Source organism: Dryobates pubescens, chromosome 1 (assembly GCF_014839835.1).
Source record: "Dryobates pubescens isolate bDryPub1 chromosome 1, bDryPub1.pri, whole genome shotgun sequence".
Classification (NCBI taxonomy): domain Eukaryota; kingdom Metazoa; phylum Chordata; class Aves; order Piciformes; family Picidae; genus Dryobates; species Dryobates pubescens.
Window position 1 is genome coordinate 219370 of NC_071612.1, and position 17893 is coordinate 237262.

The 17893-nt window shown below is 49.6% G+C and overlaps 1 protein-coding gene across 1 annotated transcript; it reads right to left on the bottom strand.

Moving 5' to 3' along the window:
- Positions 1-106: 106 nt before the first annotated feature.
- RBSN (rabenosyn, RAB effector) lies at positions 107-11712 on the bottom strand. Its single transcript, XM_009904052.2, has 12 exons — positions 11609-11712; positions 10877-11173; positions 8636-8779; positions 7589-7689; positions 7434-7479; positions 7173-7334; positions 6136-6377; positions 5777-5847; positions 4855-4941; positions 4230-4332; positions 3665-3739; positions 107-2831 (listed from the first exon to the last, which is right to left on the bottom strand). Exons 2-12 carry the CDS (start codon positions 11037-11039, stop codon positions 1698-1700), a joined length of 2328 nt encoding a protein of 775 aa, XP_009902354.2. The 5' UTR covers positions 11040-11173; positions 11609-11712; the 3' UTR covers positions 107-1697.
- Positions 11713-17893: the final 6181 nt, after the last annotated feature.

Below are 17893 nucleotides of genomic sequence, written 5' to 3' on the forward strand. Positions count from 1 at the left end.
TGGGAAAGCTGAAGTCACTGGAACGTTGTTTTCATGCTGATAGCAACACAGCTTTGGGTTACAGTGCAGGGAGCAACCCTTGGTGAGCAAGCACATGTGTCTTAACACCATCCCTGACATGCATCCACCTCAGCCTTTGGGGGGTTTCCTGCCCCAGTGCACATCTTGTTGACCTTTCAGAATTCTCTGCTCCTTTCTACTTGGTGGAACACTGAGGGTCTCAAATAAAATCATCTCCATATAAAAGCTTCCTGATCTTGAGACAGTGTCTTCTGCACACCTCCAGCTCTGGACCACCGTGAGGATATCAGCTGTCCTCAGGGAGGATAGAGGTGGTGGGGTTTTTTAAACACCAGCTCCACAAGTCCCTACCTTCACTTACAGCAAAATAAATCCAGAGTCCCTGCTCTGTAGGTGGTGTGATTGTGTCTCTACAGGACCACACAAGCCTAGCTTGCAGCTATGCTAACACACCATGCCCTGTTCCACCATGATCAGACTTCCTGTAAGCCCAGTGCTGTGCAGGGTCATCTGCCTGACCTTCCTCTGTTCCAGTGTAAACACCTGTTAGCCCCACCACCTTTCAAACCTTTGCCTCTCAAAGCAGCTGAGGCTTCATCTTCTCGGAGAGAACCCAAGGTGATTCCAAATTTCTGTAGCAGCCTTCATAAGCCAAGCTCAGCCTTCCTGCATCACAGCTGCTGGCCCTCACCTAGCAAAGCCACAGGATCACAAGATGACTGCCACTTGGAGCCTCTTATTTAAGACAGACATGCCTGGCTGCCATCACTGCTGAGCAGAGTCAAATATGAGAGAGGTCTCCAAGCTGTAACACAATTCCAGTTCAGTGGCACTTCAGCTCTCCATTGTAAACAAGATTTTTTTTGTTCCTTGAATGCTACAAAAGAAGGGTTCCAGTTTCACAAATGCGACAAACATGATCATTCTGTCATTAAAGGAATGTGTAGATTCCAAAAGGTGCTAGCCCTGTTTCCCTGGAAATAGGCTGACATTTGTTCCCTCATAAGCAGGTCTGAGGCCAGCCTGGCTCTGTGTGACACAGCAAGGCTGTACTCAGAGCAAGTAGGAAACCAAAAGTGATGAACAGACAGCATGCAAAATTTGCTAGGGAAATTTTTATAAGCACATTAAAAAGTTACTGATACTATTATCAGTTATAAAGTTCTCAGTCTTAAAATCCCTTTTATGTGTTACCATTGCACAAAATTGACCTGCTAGCCTGTAAGTTCTGCACCTCAGAGCACCACAGCAGCCTTCCAACAGCACTTTTATGTAATGCCCTTGGGCAGTGCAGCTGGCCTGCAGCCCTGGGTCCTTGTCAGAGGACTTCAGTCAAAGCCCCACTTAAAAGGCCAGTACAACAGAAAAGGGGAAAGATGACAAACCAACGCTGCACCCATTTCCAAATCACAGTCCCCTGTCAGCCACTCTGACCAGACTGAGCACAGACCAAGGAGCAGTCAGCATCAGACACTTGTGAGCAGCACTGAGGTGTGATGCCAGCAGCATACTTCGGTAACTCTCCAGGTCTGAGCAGTAGTGGAAATGCCTAACTGAAAGTGCATATAAGTCAAGACTCTTTCAACTCCCTCTTGCCATCTGTACTGTCTGTCACGATCCGCTCTACTTCCCCACGTTTAACAGCAGATGTAAAACCATCAGACTGTCCAGCTGCTTCAGCAGCTGGATTTCTCCTTCTGCTTCACCAGCGTGCGCTTCAGCTCCTTCAAGTTCTCTGTCAGCACCTCCACCTCATCCATTCGGCCACTATGTTTGGCATCAAATATGTAAGCTTTGATGTTATCTATCTGCTGGAGAAGCAACTCTTCCTCTATGGGCTCCTCTCCAGAGATCTCACTGCCATCCTCCACTTCAAAGGGATTGGTTGAAGATCCCTCTTCAAATGGATTCCCAGAATTCCAGCTGCCCCCAGGCTCTTGAGATGGACTTTCATCCTCTTCAAAAGGGTTCAAAGAACTGCCAGGTGCTCCACTCATTTGCTCATCTTCCTCATCATTTTCAAATGGATTATATTCTTTTTTATCACTTTGCAAAGCTGTGCTAGACAAAGAAGCCACTGGAGCAGTGTCTTTGGCAAATGGGTTAGAATCCTCCTCTGACTGAGGGGTATCTGCTTCCTCTTCAAAAGGGTTTAGACAGGCTGGCTGACCTTGGTCTTTGTCACACTGTAGTATGCTCTGGGGTTTGAATGTGAAGACCAAGTGCTCCTTAGCTGGCAGCTGCTCAACAGCAGGAGATTCAAAGCTTGGGTCTCCCTTGATCTGAGCAACATCCAGATCCAATGCATGTGCTGTCAAATTTTGATCCTCTTTTACAGCTTCATGCTGGTGCTGCCTGGCTTCTCTGAAGTCTAAGGAGTGTGTCCTTGAATGCTGAGACATGATTTTGAGATGTTCTCTTTCCCACTCCTTTTCACGAAGGACCTGAAGTTCCTCCCGCTGCATCTCTTCCTCCTCTGCCTGCTTTTTAGAAAGCTCAATAGCTTTAAGAGTCTGCTGTTGATCATATTCATCCTGAAGCTGCCTCAGGTTCTCTTGCAGCATGTGGACCTCATCTATCCTATCAGCTGCCTTGGCCTGCTTAATGAAGGAGGTGATGTTGTCAATCTGCTGAAGAAGTGGGTCTGCTATCTCACTCTCCCTCGAGATGCTAGAGGTGGGTAACCAGCCTTCAGACTTCTTGACTGTCCCCTTTTTCAGGTGAGCTGCATCACCATTAATTGCAGCTGCAGATCTGGAGATAAAGTCTTTCTGTTTTTCCTCTTGTTTTCCATGTGTTTCCAGAGCCACCTAAATCAAAACACATGCAGGAACACCATGAGCTCAAAAAATTCCATTCTAAATATCCAAAGGTAGAAGTTAACAGGCACTGATGGCTGTCACTGAGAGGGATTAGCTGCACTTTCAGAAAAGGCTTCTTTCATAACATTACCTCAATGCTTCCCCTTCAGTTTGTGAGTGATCAAAATCTACAAACCTGAGGGCAAGCAGAAGTAGTGACAGTGCTTTATAGAGGAAAAAAACAGGTAGTGCTGCTGTGCAGTGGTCTAGATTGATCTGGACAGCAGCTGTCACAGCTGCCTAGGGCAGAGGGCTGCAATGGAACACAGCTGTTGCAGGTCACCAATACCCTTAGCTTTGGAGCACAGCTATTCCTACCCCTCAGCCTCTAGCTCAATCTGAAGCTGCTTTAATTTGCAATTAATGATGTCCCACTTCTTAACTGAAAACACCTCTCTCTGAAAAGGCATCCTTGTTCTAGACTGTCTGCTTCACTACTCAGAGAAGCTCCAAACTCTACTGCTGCAAATCAGCTCCAGAAGACAATTTGAAAATCTGCATCAAGCGACACAGCTGAGGGCTTGCGTGTGCCTGCACTGCAGCAGCAACAGCACGTGCAGCCAAGTCCCTGCTGCTTCCCAGAGGAAGCACACCTGCTCAGCACACACTGCTCTCCTGGGCAGCCTACAATTAAGGTGTCGTATGTCCCCCTTAAAAAGGCTATGGGAGAATTAAAACCTGAACTCCAACACTAATGGCAACTATTTGTACGTACAGCTACTGGGCTCAAGCCCTTGAAGGGGGTCCCAAAACAAGGTGTAGCAGACTTGAACCCCTCTTACCATTTGCAGTCTTCTCTTCTTCAGTTCTTCATACTGGTCTTTGGTTGGCAGGGACATCAGGCCAAACAGTTTTTCCTGACAAAAATTGTAATAGTTACAATGCTGCTTGCAGGCACTCAGCCAGTGTTCAAGTACTTGAGAGACACCACCAAGAGAACACCCCACAAATAAGAGGCACTTCAGCTCTGCAGTCACTGCTGCAAGCCTGAGCACCTCTGCCACCAGAGCTACACTGCTAGCTAGCTGCACAACTCAGCAAGAGCAAAGCCACCACTCACACCTCCTCTAAGGTCCTTCAGCCTAATACTGTGTTTGAGCTGCCACCACGAGGGGAACTCCCAAAAGTGAACTAAACCTCCTGCTGGAAGAGTTTCAAACCAGGAAGATGCCTGGCAAAGAGAACGCTCTAACAGTATCACCAAGGTTGGAAGAGACCTCAAAGATCATCGAGTCCAACCTGTCACCACAGACCTCATGACTAGACCATGGCACCAAGTGCCACATCCAATCCCCTCTTGAACACCTCCAACATTCACATTCAGCCTACAGCATGAGCTCCACTTACCTGAACAAAAAGTGTAGCTGAGTATCTTATCATTCTCTGAAGCTGTAGTGTTTTAGGATGGGGTTGAGGATCTTCATGCAAGCCTAGACTCAAAATCTTCTTACTGAATCAAAGCAAACACACAGCTCCATCAGCTCAGAAACAAGGGCCAGTGAGAACATGACAGAAGGGAGAGAGACAATCTTGGAAGAGAAATTTCTGTTGTTCTTTTAGATAAGCCACCTTGGCTGTCACAAGGAGTAACACTTGTACTCCCACGCTTTTTTAAACACAACCGACCCCCCAAACAACAGCACCCCAAAAAACCCCAAACAGCAACAAAAAACAAGCAACCTCTCCCCCAACCCCCCAGAACCAAAAGCTCTAACCAGCCACCCCACCCCCCGCTGTGCTGCTATTCGCTTCCCCTGTTTAGTTACCACACTGCAGAGGAATGCATGAAAAGGAAGCAGAAATTGCTGGTGCACCTTCTCCCGTGCTTCTGCCTAAGGTGCAGACACACTCACTACCTGTGTCAATAGGCAGGTGCATGCTGCACAAACTCAGACACCAACAGCTGAGGCAAACCACACACAAATGGTGAGAGGGGGACAAGTGCAGGCCAAAGTGGGGGAAGATCTTTTACCTTAAGGCATCTATCAATTCATAGACTTTCTGAATCTCCACTCTCAAGTCATTAGCATGTTCCAGACTGTAGGTGGTCTCCCCAGCACTGAGAAATAAATACACTTTTAAGTCACACATCCAGCCAACAACACAACACCAAAAGCTGTCCGGAGAGGACTCTGACGCCACACTGGCAAGACCAGCTGACCCCAAAGGGGTCCAACGGCTTTAAATCCCCCTTGTGACAGCAATGGGAAATGACAATCACCTGAACAGGAATGCCTCACAAAAGATCACTTGATTTATTATAATATTACTACTCCTTTTTTTTTTTTCAGGAGAAACTGTAATTTAACACAGGGCTGCCACTCCTTCAGTAATGCCCCAAAGCCAGACTTGGCCAACGTCTCAGCCGGTGGTTTTACCAGCCAACTGGCACGGGAAAAACACTTAAGGACTCCACCACTACAGTCAGTTCTCTCTGCTAAGGTTTGTCACAAAGCAGAGGCTTACAGCCCCACATGGCAGTAACTGACTGTCCCCCTGGGCAACCAATTACCTGCACTTTGCCAGAATCCCACACTGACTGATAAAGCAAATTTGGATTTAGCAGGGAAGACTTCAATACTCTTTAGCTTCCCTCTCCTTTTATATCACAAGTACAAAAGGTACAGATTAGTCTCCTGAGTAAAGCTTCCCTATCCATACCATTCCAGTTTCTGGGACTCCCTGCTGGTCAGAAATCTTCAACAAATTTTACAAACCCCTATGCAATGTTAGCATTAACTCATTCAGTGCCACCTTGCTTGAACAGCAGCCAAGGGACAACAAATAATCTAACACTGCTTTGTCTTAGCATTTGCATACTTTTGCAGCCCCAGCACAGCCACTGCCTTACTTCTTCCCACACTTCATAACCAAAACCAGCAAACAGGGCTTACTTCAGAGACTCTGCCATCCTGATGTATTCTGGTGCCTTCTGATCAACCTTTTCCATGCAGAGCCGGAGTTTCTTGTTTAGAACAAAGCAGAAGCGAGAACTGACATTAAAGCACTAACACAAGAACTTGCTGACAAAAACCCGTGTGCATTCAGTTAACTGTGAGAAAACCATGCAAGTACTCAGGGTGACAGGACCCTGCAGTTATCTTCAAAACACAGATGGCATTGTCAGGAAGAGGGAGAGACTCCCTGTATCTGTGCAAGGTGAATTCAGTATTTAGAAGCTGTTTCAATTGATGACTTCTAGCGTTAAACCTCCACACAGAGGTACCCCAAAAGCAGCAGAGAGTGAATTTACCTCGTAGAGTTTCACAATCTCTGGGGTGCATTCCTTCTCATCAATCTGTTGCTCTCTTTTCAGCAGGGTGTCTTTGCAGTGCCGACAGCAACGGATTCGCTCATCGTCCTTCTCATCCAGCACCGAGCTCACGCTGCTGATGCTGCTGATACTGCCCCGGCGCGAGCCATGGACACTATTAGGTGAGGAGCTAGGGCTGCTGTGAGAGCCCAAGGCCTCTTTGCTGGCACTGGTGAGCTTGCCTAAGCATTAGACAGAGGTCTGTTTAGAGGGACTGCAAAACATTACCAACACAAATGAAATGCACTTCAAGGGACACTCTGCATTCAGGTACTGTTAGCTCCAACAGTCTGCTGGCAGGCATGCAAGGAGCTCATGACAACCAAGACAGCAAGTCCGAACGGGGGTCTTCACTGTCAATTAAAAAGCAGCTAGAGAACAGACTGCTGACCACCACCTCCCTTGCTTATGCCTAGAAACATTCTCATGTTGGAGGAAGCTCTCCATGTCTCGTGCTTCAGTATGCCAAAAAGCCCAGTCACTGTCATTTGTTCCCACAGAAAACACAGCCTCCTCTCCAACGTACCAGCTGAAGTTGTTAAAGACCAAAGGGTTTCTTAAAGGCTTGTGAATGAACTTCCTTAACGTCAGCATTTGGACAACCACTGGCAAGACTGGAAACATCCACAACAGAACCTCAGCAGTTAGAGTTCCTGAAGGTAACGCCCTCACAGTTACAAGTACTCAACAGAGTAAGACTAAACATTAATTCTGTTTACTAGTAGCATACAGTACTACTGCTTCTAGTGACTTCAGTGTTCTGCAACACTTCCAAAGCTAAAGGAGGAACACAAAGAAGTGATAAATTATTCTCTTCCTCAGACAAGCGTCTGCATGGCACTGAGTGGCATGCTAGGGACCGAGTCTTCTGCACAGGCAGAGTATCACCAGCAGCTTTTTTCCCAATGGCAAAAGGCTTGGCTGCAGTCAGAGTGAGCTAAGGAAAGCAGGAAATTGGCCCCAGGGGCTGTACTCACTTGCCAAGGGAAGGCTGACGAGTTCCATGCACTTCTTGCACATGATGGAGCCGCAGAGGCGGCAGTGGTGACGTCTGTTCCGAATGCTGAACTTACTGCCACAGTCCGGGCAGAAGGGGACATCCTGATCGCTGACCCAAGGCACAACAGACTTCTCTATAGCTGTGATGGACAGGAGAGGAGGGGACACACAGCTGGAGGCATTAAACATTTCTCAGCTGGTTACACTACAGGAGTAGTCCGAGTGAAGCTCATACCAACCTCTTATTTTAGCCGACTCGGTGTTTGCTCTGTCGAACGATGTAAGCTAGCAGAAGAAACAGAACGTTTAAAGAAATGGCACACTCCATAGTAAAACCTGAGGAGTTTAGCCTAGGAAGCATTCATAAGGCTGGGATGTTAAAAGGCAGATTTACCTTTTCTAACCTGATGATCAGTTTATTGACTTCAACTACATAGTGGTCAATCCTGGCTGCTCGGTGCTTCTTGAAATCAGAAAGATGGCTTCTCATAGCCCCTGGAGAGAGAGCAGGAAGGTTTTGTGGTCACCCAGATGTTCTGCAGGGACTTAAAATGCATTCAAACACCTCTCCTCACCCTTTATTTCTCACTTTCAAATCTAATTCTAAAGACACATTATAATTCCAGACTTCCACAGTGCTGCTCTAAATGAAGCACAGAGGTTAGAGCCTAATCTCCAGGCTAGCAGTAAGTGTCATCAAAATAACTGCCATCAAAGTAACTGACAGCTCAGTGACGGCGAGAGGCAGTTTCCAGCCCTAGGATTTCTAATTACAGGCTTGCTCATTTACCCCTGCAATTCTACTAATGTAGATTTATATTCAGAGAGGTGGGTTTGGGGTTCTGTTGGGGATTTTTAGCATGGTCATTGTTTTGTGGTTGGTTTGTTTTTTTCAAAGTAAATCTCTTTATATTAAGAGATGGTCTACACCTCAAATCCAAGATAGAATTGGAGGAGTTTAAAATCGATGAACAAGCCTTTTGTCAGACATGTAACCTAACAACTACTTGGAGTGTAGCCCAAAAGCTGAGAATTCTGTAAAGCCACAGCCTAATTATTAATCAGCTATAGCTTAACTGTTGATCAGTAGAGCATCTGTTTTGTAAAAGGTCACAAAATGTTTGCAGAACACCTCAACAAAGCTGGGTGCACAGAGGTGAACACATCTCCAGCAGGTCTCAACAGCTAAGGCACAATGACAACAGTGACTCCACTCCCAGGGCTAGCTGGGGTGCTCCTTCTATTCCACACCCCTGTTATGAGCATTCTCCCCTCCACCCCACACAACACAGGCACCAAATCAGCATGCAAACCATAGCCTCGTGCTACAGGAACTCACACAATGCAGACACAACCCATGCAACTGCAGCTATACTGTGGCACTTTCCCAAGCAAGATCAAGTAAGTTATCCCCATTGCTATCCCTTTCTAGCTCTCCTACCTACTTCCTGGGGCTCCCACATGTAAGGATCTACCCCGCCGTAGCTGAAGGACTCGTATCGCTCCTGAGATCCAGAATCAGTTCTGTCATCTCCGTCTCGTTTCAGCAATTTCTTCTTTGCTCTTTTGGCCTTCTGGACCAGGTCTGAAAGATAAACCCAAGCAGGTCGTCACCAAGTAGTTGTCACATGAAACCAGTACAGAACGCTCATCTCTCAGCACAAGTCTTCTTTCTTGATGGCAAGTTTATGCTCCACATGCTCTGTTCAGAACCAGAACGGGGTTCATAAAATCACGGACAACGTGCAGTGCACTTTGTTGCCTGTCATAAAGTAGTATTAAGGTCCTAATGCCAAAAGAGGGACACTCTAGTCAGACACTTCACTGTCAAACAGTGACCTGTCTTGGGCTATTGGACCCATTTCACAGCACCCCGGGACATTGTAACAGAAAGTATCTTAATTCTCCTCATTCCCAACAATTCCCTTAGCATTCAAGGCTGTTTGACACTTAGTCTTGTTGCACAAACTACAAATGAAGGATTTCAGTCTGCACCTAAATAATTTCAAAAGGCCTTGTGAGAGGAGGGCAGTCTCCCAGGCAAAATGGTGGTGAATGGTGCCACATCCAGCTGGCAGCCAGTCACCAGTGGTGTGCCCCAGGGATCAGTGCTGGGCCCCATGCTCTTTAACATCTTTATTGATGATCTGGACGAGGGCATCGAGTCCATCATCAGTAAATTTGCTGATGACACCAAGCTGGGGGCAGGAGTTGATCTGCTGGAGGGTAGAGAGGCTCTGCAGAGGGACCTCGACAGGCTGGGCAGATGGGCAGAATCCAAGGGCAGGAGACTGAACACATCCAAGTGCCAGGTTCTGCACATTGGCCACAGCAACCCCATGCAGAGCTACAGGCTGGGGTCAGAGTGGCTGGAGAGCAGTCAGGCTGAGAGGGACCTGGGGGTGCTGGTCGACGGTAGACTGAACATGAGCCTGCAGTGTGCCCAGGCAGCTAAGAGGGCCAAGGGCATCCTGGCCTGCATCAGGAACAGTGTGGCCAGCAGGAGCAGGGAGGTCTTTCTGCCCCTGTACACTGCACTGGTTAGGCCGCACCTCGAGTCCTGTGTCCAGCTCTGGGCCCCTCAGTTTAGGAAGGAGGTTGACTTGCTGGAACGAGTCCAGAGAGGGGCAACAAAGTTGGTGAGGGGTTTGGAACATAAGCCCTACGAGGAGAGGCTGAGGGAGCTGGGGTTGCTTAGCCTGGAGAAGAGGAGGCTCAGGGGTGACCTTATTGCTCTCTACAACTACCTGAAGGGAGGTTGTAGTGAGGCAGAGGTTGGTCTTTTCTCCCAGGCAACCAGTACCAGAACAAGAGGACACAGTCTCAGGCTGCGTCAGGGGAGGTTTAGGCTGGAGGTTAGGAGGAAGTTTTACACAGAGAGAGTGATTGCCCATTGGAATGGGCTGCCTGAGGAGGTGGTGGGGTCGCCGTCGCTGGGGGTGTTCAGGGCGAGGCTTGACAGGATGCTTGGTTGTATGGTTTAGTTGATTAGGTGGTGTTGGATGATAGGTTGGACATGATGATCTCGAAGGTCTCTTCCAACCTGGTTAATTCTATCCTATTCTATTCTGAAAAAGAGACTAAGAACTTGGAACTTCAGAACCTTTAGTGCCCTTGCAGCCTCGTTCCACTCTGGATAGTAGCAGAAGTTGAAGGCACCGCTGTGTTTGCCGAACACATTCAGTAGTTCCTTGAAACAGGTCTTCTATACATCAAGCTTCCTAACAAGCTGCTGAAGGTCGTCAGTTGCATGTCCTTTTACATTTTTAATTGTTGTATTCAGTGCCCAAAACACTGGAACCTGCACCTTGTTCTTACTAGAGTCTGTCCACTCTGAGCTTCAGCCATTAGTGCCAGCAGCCCCTCTGCCGCCACCGTCCCTCCTAGCAGTTTTCAGCTGGAGGTACGCTGCCTCCCACACCGACCCCCGGTGACAGCACACACGTTTCTCCACAGAGCCGTGCCAGGCAGGCTTTGCCAGCACTGTAACCTCCTCTAAGGGACAAGCCCTCTCCCGCCCGCGCCTGCTCTCCAGCCTCAAACACCTCCTCACCCGTAACCCACTGCAATTCACACTTGCGTGTCCTCAGCGTTCCGAGAGCCCGCGGTACCGGCGGCTTTTGCCGTACGGAATCCGGGGCGGCAAACGCAACCGCGTTAGAAGGGCCGCCGCGCCTCTTACTTTTGAGCTGGCCCCTGACGTCCCTGTCCTCGCCGGAGTGCTCCTCCTCGTAGTGTGTCTGCAGCTGGTAGAACGACTGGAGGTCCTTCAAGCAGAGAGGGCACAGGAACCCCTCCCGCATCTCCCCCGGGTCGCCGAACGGCGGCGGGCAGCCGGACGCCATGGTGGCCGGGCCGGCGGCGAGCAGCTCTCGGTCCCTGGGCTCAGCAGCGGCGCAGCGGCGCGGGGCGCGGCCGCCCGGCGGGGACACGGCGCGGAGGCGCGGGGCGCGGCAGGGGCATCGTCCTCCGCGGCTTTCTGAAAGACAGCCGAGCAGCGGCGTCGGGCTGGCGGCGCGGCCTCACCCTACGCCCTCCCTGGCCCCTCCGCGGTGTAGCGGCCGCCCACGCCAAGGCCAGGGACAGGGCGCGGGCCGCCTCCCGCCGCTCCGCATGCGGTACCCGCTCGGCCGCTAACGCCCAGTGCCGCCGGAGCCTGCGGGCCCCGCCCGGGGAGAACCTTCGCTGCGGAAGAAGAAGAGGCCGCGACGGGAATGGGGGGGGGGGGAGGTGTCGCCTGCGCACGCGCGGGCAGCCTATGGGCCACGGGGCCCGGGACCCCCGCGCGGCCGGGGCAGGAGGCACGCGGGGAGAGGGGCGGGGCTTCGCGCCCGCGCCCAGCACCACAAAAGCGACCGGGGAGGGGGGCGGGGGAGTGTCCCTCCCGAGCGGAGCCGCCAGCCCCGGGTCTCACCTCCGTACCGGGGCGGGAGGTGCGCGCGTCCCGCCTGCCCGGCGGAGGGCGGAGCGAACACCGAGGTACGGCTGGGCGGGCAGGGCAGAGACAAGAAAGGTTCATCCGGGACCCGCGAGAGGCCCCATTAAGGCGCGAGCGGCTGAGCGCAGAGCTGTCGATGGAAGGTGGGGCGGGAAAAAGGCGGTGGTGGCCTGGGCGTCTGCGGCTCCTAAGGGAGGCGCCGCGGCAGCTCCCTGGAACGGCGCTAAGCTGCTTTAATGAGGCGTGTGTAAACCCTGCTGAAGTTCCCTGGGAGTACCCGAGTGTGAGTCTGGCCTTCAGCCTGCATTTACCTCACTGGTTTATGTCGGGCAGTGCTCGCTTGGCAGCTGTGTCTCTCTATTGCCCCGTGTCTCCCTTGCGTCTCTCGCAGTGGCAGCTAAGAATTGTATCACCGTGTTCTAAGGCAGCGTTTCTTTCCAAGAGCAGCGTACAGTCCGGGGTTTAATCGATGCCCATCCCTGGTGAAGCATTTGCTCTAATCCGAGGGCCTCGTATGGAGCAGAGGGCCGTGGGCAGCTGGGGCCGTGAAGGGTTGTGCAGTGTGAGGGTGCTGTGGTTGCCTCTGTGCCTCTGGCCTCGGAGGATGAGAGCTGGAACCAGCCTGCAGCGTAGTGCCTCGGGGGGCTCGGGTGCTGTGGGGTCATTCCCCTTTCCTTGTGTGTGCTGTAGCTGTTCGCCAGCGCTGGGCCATGCTCGTACCTTGGCAGCGCCCAGGGGGAACCAGCTGCCCTCCTTTGCTGTGGCCTTGCTCCTTTTGCCCAGGCCTAGCCGAGGCCAGCGAAAAAATGCTCCAGTGAGGCGTCTCTGGAGAGCGTGAGTGAGCATGAGAAGGTTGTGGCAATAAACGAGGAGAGAGGTGCAGGGCTTGCAGCCAGGCTGCCCAGCAATTTTCGTTTGTTTGTTCTGTTTCGTGTGGGTCTTCCTTCGTTTAATGGGTGTAGGGAAAGCACAATAAAAGGGGCAGCAGGACCATGGAGGACGTGTGCGTCACTAGATGGCACACCGGGTACGTCTGAGAGCGGCTGGAGAGCAGCCGGTGGCCCTGGCAGCGGAGTCACAGAGCCTGGGGCTGCTTAGCCTTCTGTTCTAAAGATTGTTCTGCAGCAGGCAGCCTGTGCAGCTGTGAGCCCCGTGAGCCAGGCGGCTCGGCCCCGTCATTCAGTTTGACTTAGAGAAAGGCAAGAGATTCAGTAAGTTTCTTGTATTATGCTTCTGTTTGAGTGCTGGACACAAGTTGGATCTCTCCAAAAGACCTGTGTACCTTCAGAGGGTTTAGTGCAGGCTTATACACAAAACGTTACCCATCTAAAATGACAGAGGCATGCTAATATTTCACAGAAAAAGTCCAGATGCTTCCTATCTATACAAAGGTTATTTATCTAACAGAAGTATACAAAATGTCCAGGTGTCCTCTATCTATACAAGGATTACCTGTCTACTTCTCTCCCCCCTTCCTGCATTCCAGCTAACAGTGGGGAGTTCCTTATCAGCCCTGTTACTCTCTTAAACTTGATACAAATCTTAAAAGAATTTCCTGCTCATCGAGATCTAGCAAGAATCAGGGTAAGGAAAAGCAGGGCTGCACTGAGCAGTAAGCTTTTTCCTTAAGCCTTAAAGGCTTATTAAAAGGGTAAATGCAGTGATTGAAGTCTAAAGCCTGCTGTTGAGACAGGAGCAGTGCAGTGAGAGGACTGCTGCAGCGAGCTGAGGGTGAGGGCGTGCTGCACTGTGCAGCAGCCGTCCAACACTTCACTGGCTCTGGGGAGCTGACTTGCTCTTTTGCACGTTCTGCTAATTACTTAATACTTTCTTAATTACTGAGGAAACGCCAGTGTGTCAGTCACTCTTGAAAAGAGGAATTTCATTCAGCACTTTGAAAGTGGTGATGTCTTTCTTGTACTTCTGAACTCCTCTCTCTCCTTTTTCCTCTCCTTTTCCTTCCCGCTGTCGCTTTGCTCCAGCCCGCTACCGAGAGTCTTCCCTGGCCCTGCCCAGCCCCAATCCTCGGCCCTTTGGTGTCGGTTTGCTTTCCCTTACTCCAAGGGAATTTTGCAATCGTAGCACGACCTCCCCTGCCGCGCAGGGTTGGCTGAGGACACCGGGTGGTGACGCTGTTCTTCAGCTCCTTGTAACATCTTCAGTGCCATTTGGAACGTCAAGTATCGGGATCTGATCCCACACAGGAGAGCTAAAGGTAGACCAGAAGTAATTGTTGGTGATGCCTACCTGCTTCTCAAGTAATGCAGTGGAATAGTCTTGCACAAATGTGGCTTACTGAGAAAAAAAGCTTTAAATATTGGGAAATCAACAGTGTTGAGCTCAGTGTAGACTTTGGGGTGGAAGCAGAGTGGAAAATCAGGATGTTCTTCCTAAGCATTCCCTAAACTAAATAGCTACTTAATTTAAAGTGATGCTGTTTCTAAAATTGGCCTAAATCCAGTTTTTTAAACTAAATAATAAATGTGAAAAGCTCATTTCAAGTCTCCTAACATTGAAATGGGTAGCACAAAATTACTCCTGCAACACAAAATTATCTGGCTTTGCTTTGTTTAGGTGGATCTAAACCAGCATTGTCCATGGTTTGCATTTTGTTCAGAGATGGGAAAAATCTGCACCTTAGCATTCCTCTTAACAAAACCTACATTCGTTATACTCAGACTGCTTATGGTAAACATTTTGATACAACCCAAATTTAATGAGTCTGTAGAGATGATGGCAGCTGTGTTTCCATGCCAAAGCCATGATTTTCCTGTGTTTGCAGACTCGCCCATCAAAACTGACAGCATGTTGAATTGTAAGAGCTGTAGCTGGCACCTTGTGGACATCCCTCCTTATCTGATTGTCTGTTAGTTGTCCCAGGCAGGCCGGTGATCTAACCCACTTTGTGGTGAACACTGCTGAAGAATCTGGCCCCTTGGTTCTGAGTGCCATGGAACAGCACCACTCTTGCACAGAGTGGGTGAACTGCAAAGAGCTGAGACAGGAAGAGTCAGAATTGCTTTGTGTTTGCACTTATTTAATGTTCTACACCACCTTGTCTAGATAGTGTCCAGGGCTCCCTGTCAGATGTCAAGCATTCCCATATGTGGGTGCTGTCTCCTGTAGCTCCTCTCATCTTCCGTCTCCCCTACAGATTTGTACAGCATCCAGATGCTGTCCTAAAGGCAGTGAGCAGAACGCTCTCAGCAGTGAATGGTTTGGCATTTTTTTGCAGGCCTGTTCTTGATGTCTTCAACAGCACCTGCTTCTTCAAGTGGCTTGCTTTGTGTCTTGACTGCTTTGGCTCTGAGAGCCTTTCATAAAGTCTTACTATATTTTTTGGTCTTGGCTTTTCTCTCTCCTCCTCCTCCTCTCTTTTTACAATCACTTCAGGAATCCCATGCATCAGTATCAGCTTTAGAATCAAGAGGAAACTCGATGATCTCCAGAGGTCCCTTCCAACCCTTAACATCCTCTGATTCTCTGGGAAAATTAGTTTAAACCATGGATCATATTCCAGGTAACCTCTTCAAAGCAGGTCACTCTCCCTAGTTTTCCCAGCCACAACTTCACATTTTCCCTACACCAGTCAGATATTTAAAGTGTCCACATTGCATCATAGCTGGGTTGTTAGAATATCCACTACAGGGAGAAGATGGCAATGATGTAACTTCCTTTGGTGGCTCCTGCTTTCACAGTCTCACAGTATAACCAAGGTTGGAAGAGACCCCAAGGACCATCGAGTCCAACCTGTCCCAACAGACCTCACCACTAGCCCATGGCACCAAGTGCCACGTCCAATCTCCCCTTGAACACCTCCAGGGACGGCGACTCCACCACCTCCCTGGGCAGCACATCCCAATGGCGAACAACTCTCTCTGTGAAGAACTTTCTCCTCACCTTGAGTCTAAACCTCCCCTGGCACAGCTTGAGACTGTGTCCCCTTGTTCTGGTGCTGGTTGCCTGGGAACACCCAGGCAACCTTCTTTCATTTTGCAGGAGTATTTGGCTCACGTGACCAAGTCTGGCTTCCCCTCTTTCCAGATCAGGAGCATGAGGCAGGCCCAGTGTGTGTTAGCTGTGAGGATGTGTTCCTGCAGCCACTGAGTGCTGCTTGTGCCAGGGTGTCTGTGAGATGCTGCTTACTTGCCTGGATCAGATCACAGGGGCTGGAATTGGTTCAAGACCTGTCTTTGTCTTTGGGCTAGGATCCTTACATTACGCTGGTGTCTGACATGCCTCATGTCTGTCAGGAGCCAGTGTCATGCTTCAGCACCCCAGTGTAATCTGTGATCTAATCAGAATTCAGTGCTTCTTTGCTGCCCTTCAGCCTCTGCTGCATCTCATGCAAGCAAACAAAGTAACTTGGCTCCTCACTGACTCCTGTCCTTTTCTTGGTTTCCTTCTTGGGACTTCTGCAGTGGTTTCATCAAGGAGAGCAAGCTACAGATGTCCTCACGCAGGTTTAAAAGTAGCCTCAAGGCAGGCAGATAACCCAGTTTTCTCAAGGAACTTGCCCATCTATTTTTATCAGAGGTCTCTCTGTTCAACCAGATTCCTTCCTGATTACCCTGCAGAAGTGAGGAGCTCCTGCTCCTTGCTGAAGAGGGAAGTGGAATTTCTGCACCCCAATACAGATAGTCCACATATCCATTCCCTAGAACCAGAAGGATTTCCCTGCCTGCAGTTTTCATGTGATGTCTCTGTACAGCACAGACCTCACCCAGGCTTGTCCCTCTGCAGCACTTCTCCACTTAACTGCTTTGGTGATGCCTCCTGACTGGTACTTGAACAGTGCCGCTGGCTGCTGAATGTGAACTGAGTTACCAGGCAAGCAGTGACTCTACTGTTTTCAAACTTCTCTGACTAAGGAATCATTAGAAGTAGTAATAAAAGGATTTGTTGCAGCCACGTCCCTTGGAAGCAGTGGGCCCATGCTAATTACAGTGGGTTTGCAAAAAGGTCAAATCTGGTAAGTGTGTGGGTGGGAGGCACAGAACAGTAAGAGGGGAGTTGAAAACAGCTGGCAAAACCAACTTCTGTAACTGGGGCAGTGCTGTCAGGCAGGGAGCAGGGAAGCAATCCTATTTCAAGGTAGCACTCAAGGCACTTGGTGTGTCTTGATGGTGGTGAAGAGGATGAATGTCAGTGGAAAACATTTGTTTAAAAAAACAGCATTCTAGCAAAATTCTGAGATACTGTGCCATCTCTTTGCACAGGAAGTGGTGAGAACAGCTGGAGGCACTCAGAAACTGCATTTACTGCAGAAATCAGTAACTCTGTGGTTTGGACCTGTGAACAGGAAATCAGACTTTTGGTTAAGTTCCCCGGGAGCGAGGTGAGAAGGCTGCTGTGGGCTTGATCCAGATTCATCATTTTGTGTGTCACACAGGTAGATTGAACCAGGGAATCTCTACATACAGATTGTCTTTCCACTTCAGTAGCAAACCAGTTTTATGCATAAACATGTGCTGACCACCAGCATGCAGGAAGGTCGTGCCTAGGAAAGCACTCTGATGTTGTTTATTTTTGTTCAGTTTGGGTTAGGTTTATGTTTTTCACTCCACAGCAGTGTGTGCGCAAGGAATAAGGACACCCAGAGCTGACTGATGACATTTATTGAATCATTCATAACAAATGAACACTTGTGTGGGTCTGACTGGGGAGAGGAGAGAAGTCAGAACTCCTTAGGGGAAAGAAGGGATGTCTGCTTGTTTGATTCTGGAACGTCCAAGGTGATGGGATGTGCACAGCTTGTGATGGAGATGCTCTAGGATCATAGAATCAGAGTGGGCTAGGTTGGAAGGGTTGGGCAGGGACAACTTCCACTAGACCAGGTTCCTCAAGGCCCCATCCAGCCTGGTTTTGAACACCTCCATGAACCCTTTGCATTAACCCTTTGCACTCTGTAGTTTCTTTGATGTAAAGGGGTTTTATGAGCCAGTTCCAAGTCAAGCTATGAAGTCAGTCATGTACCCTGCTGCAGCTGGAACAGCTCCTAGCTGGTTAGTGCTCACCCTGGATGGATTCAGGGCACAAGAGTTCAGCTCTCAATGGATCACTTAGAATTTAAACCTTAGCCCATTTCTGTTTGAAACAAGTGGCATGTGTTGTTTTCTCTCTGTTAATTTCCTGGTCTCACTGGTGTGAGAGGGAACCTCACAGTTACTGCACTTTAGCAGCATCAGGACAGATTAAAGAGTCTGTTTGTAAACAGCAGAGTGAACACATGCAGTGACATCATTCTGGGGCCTGGGCCGG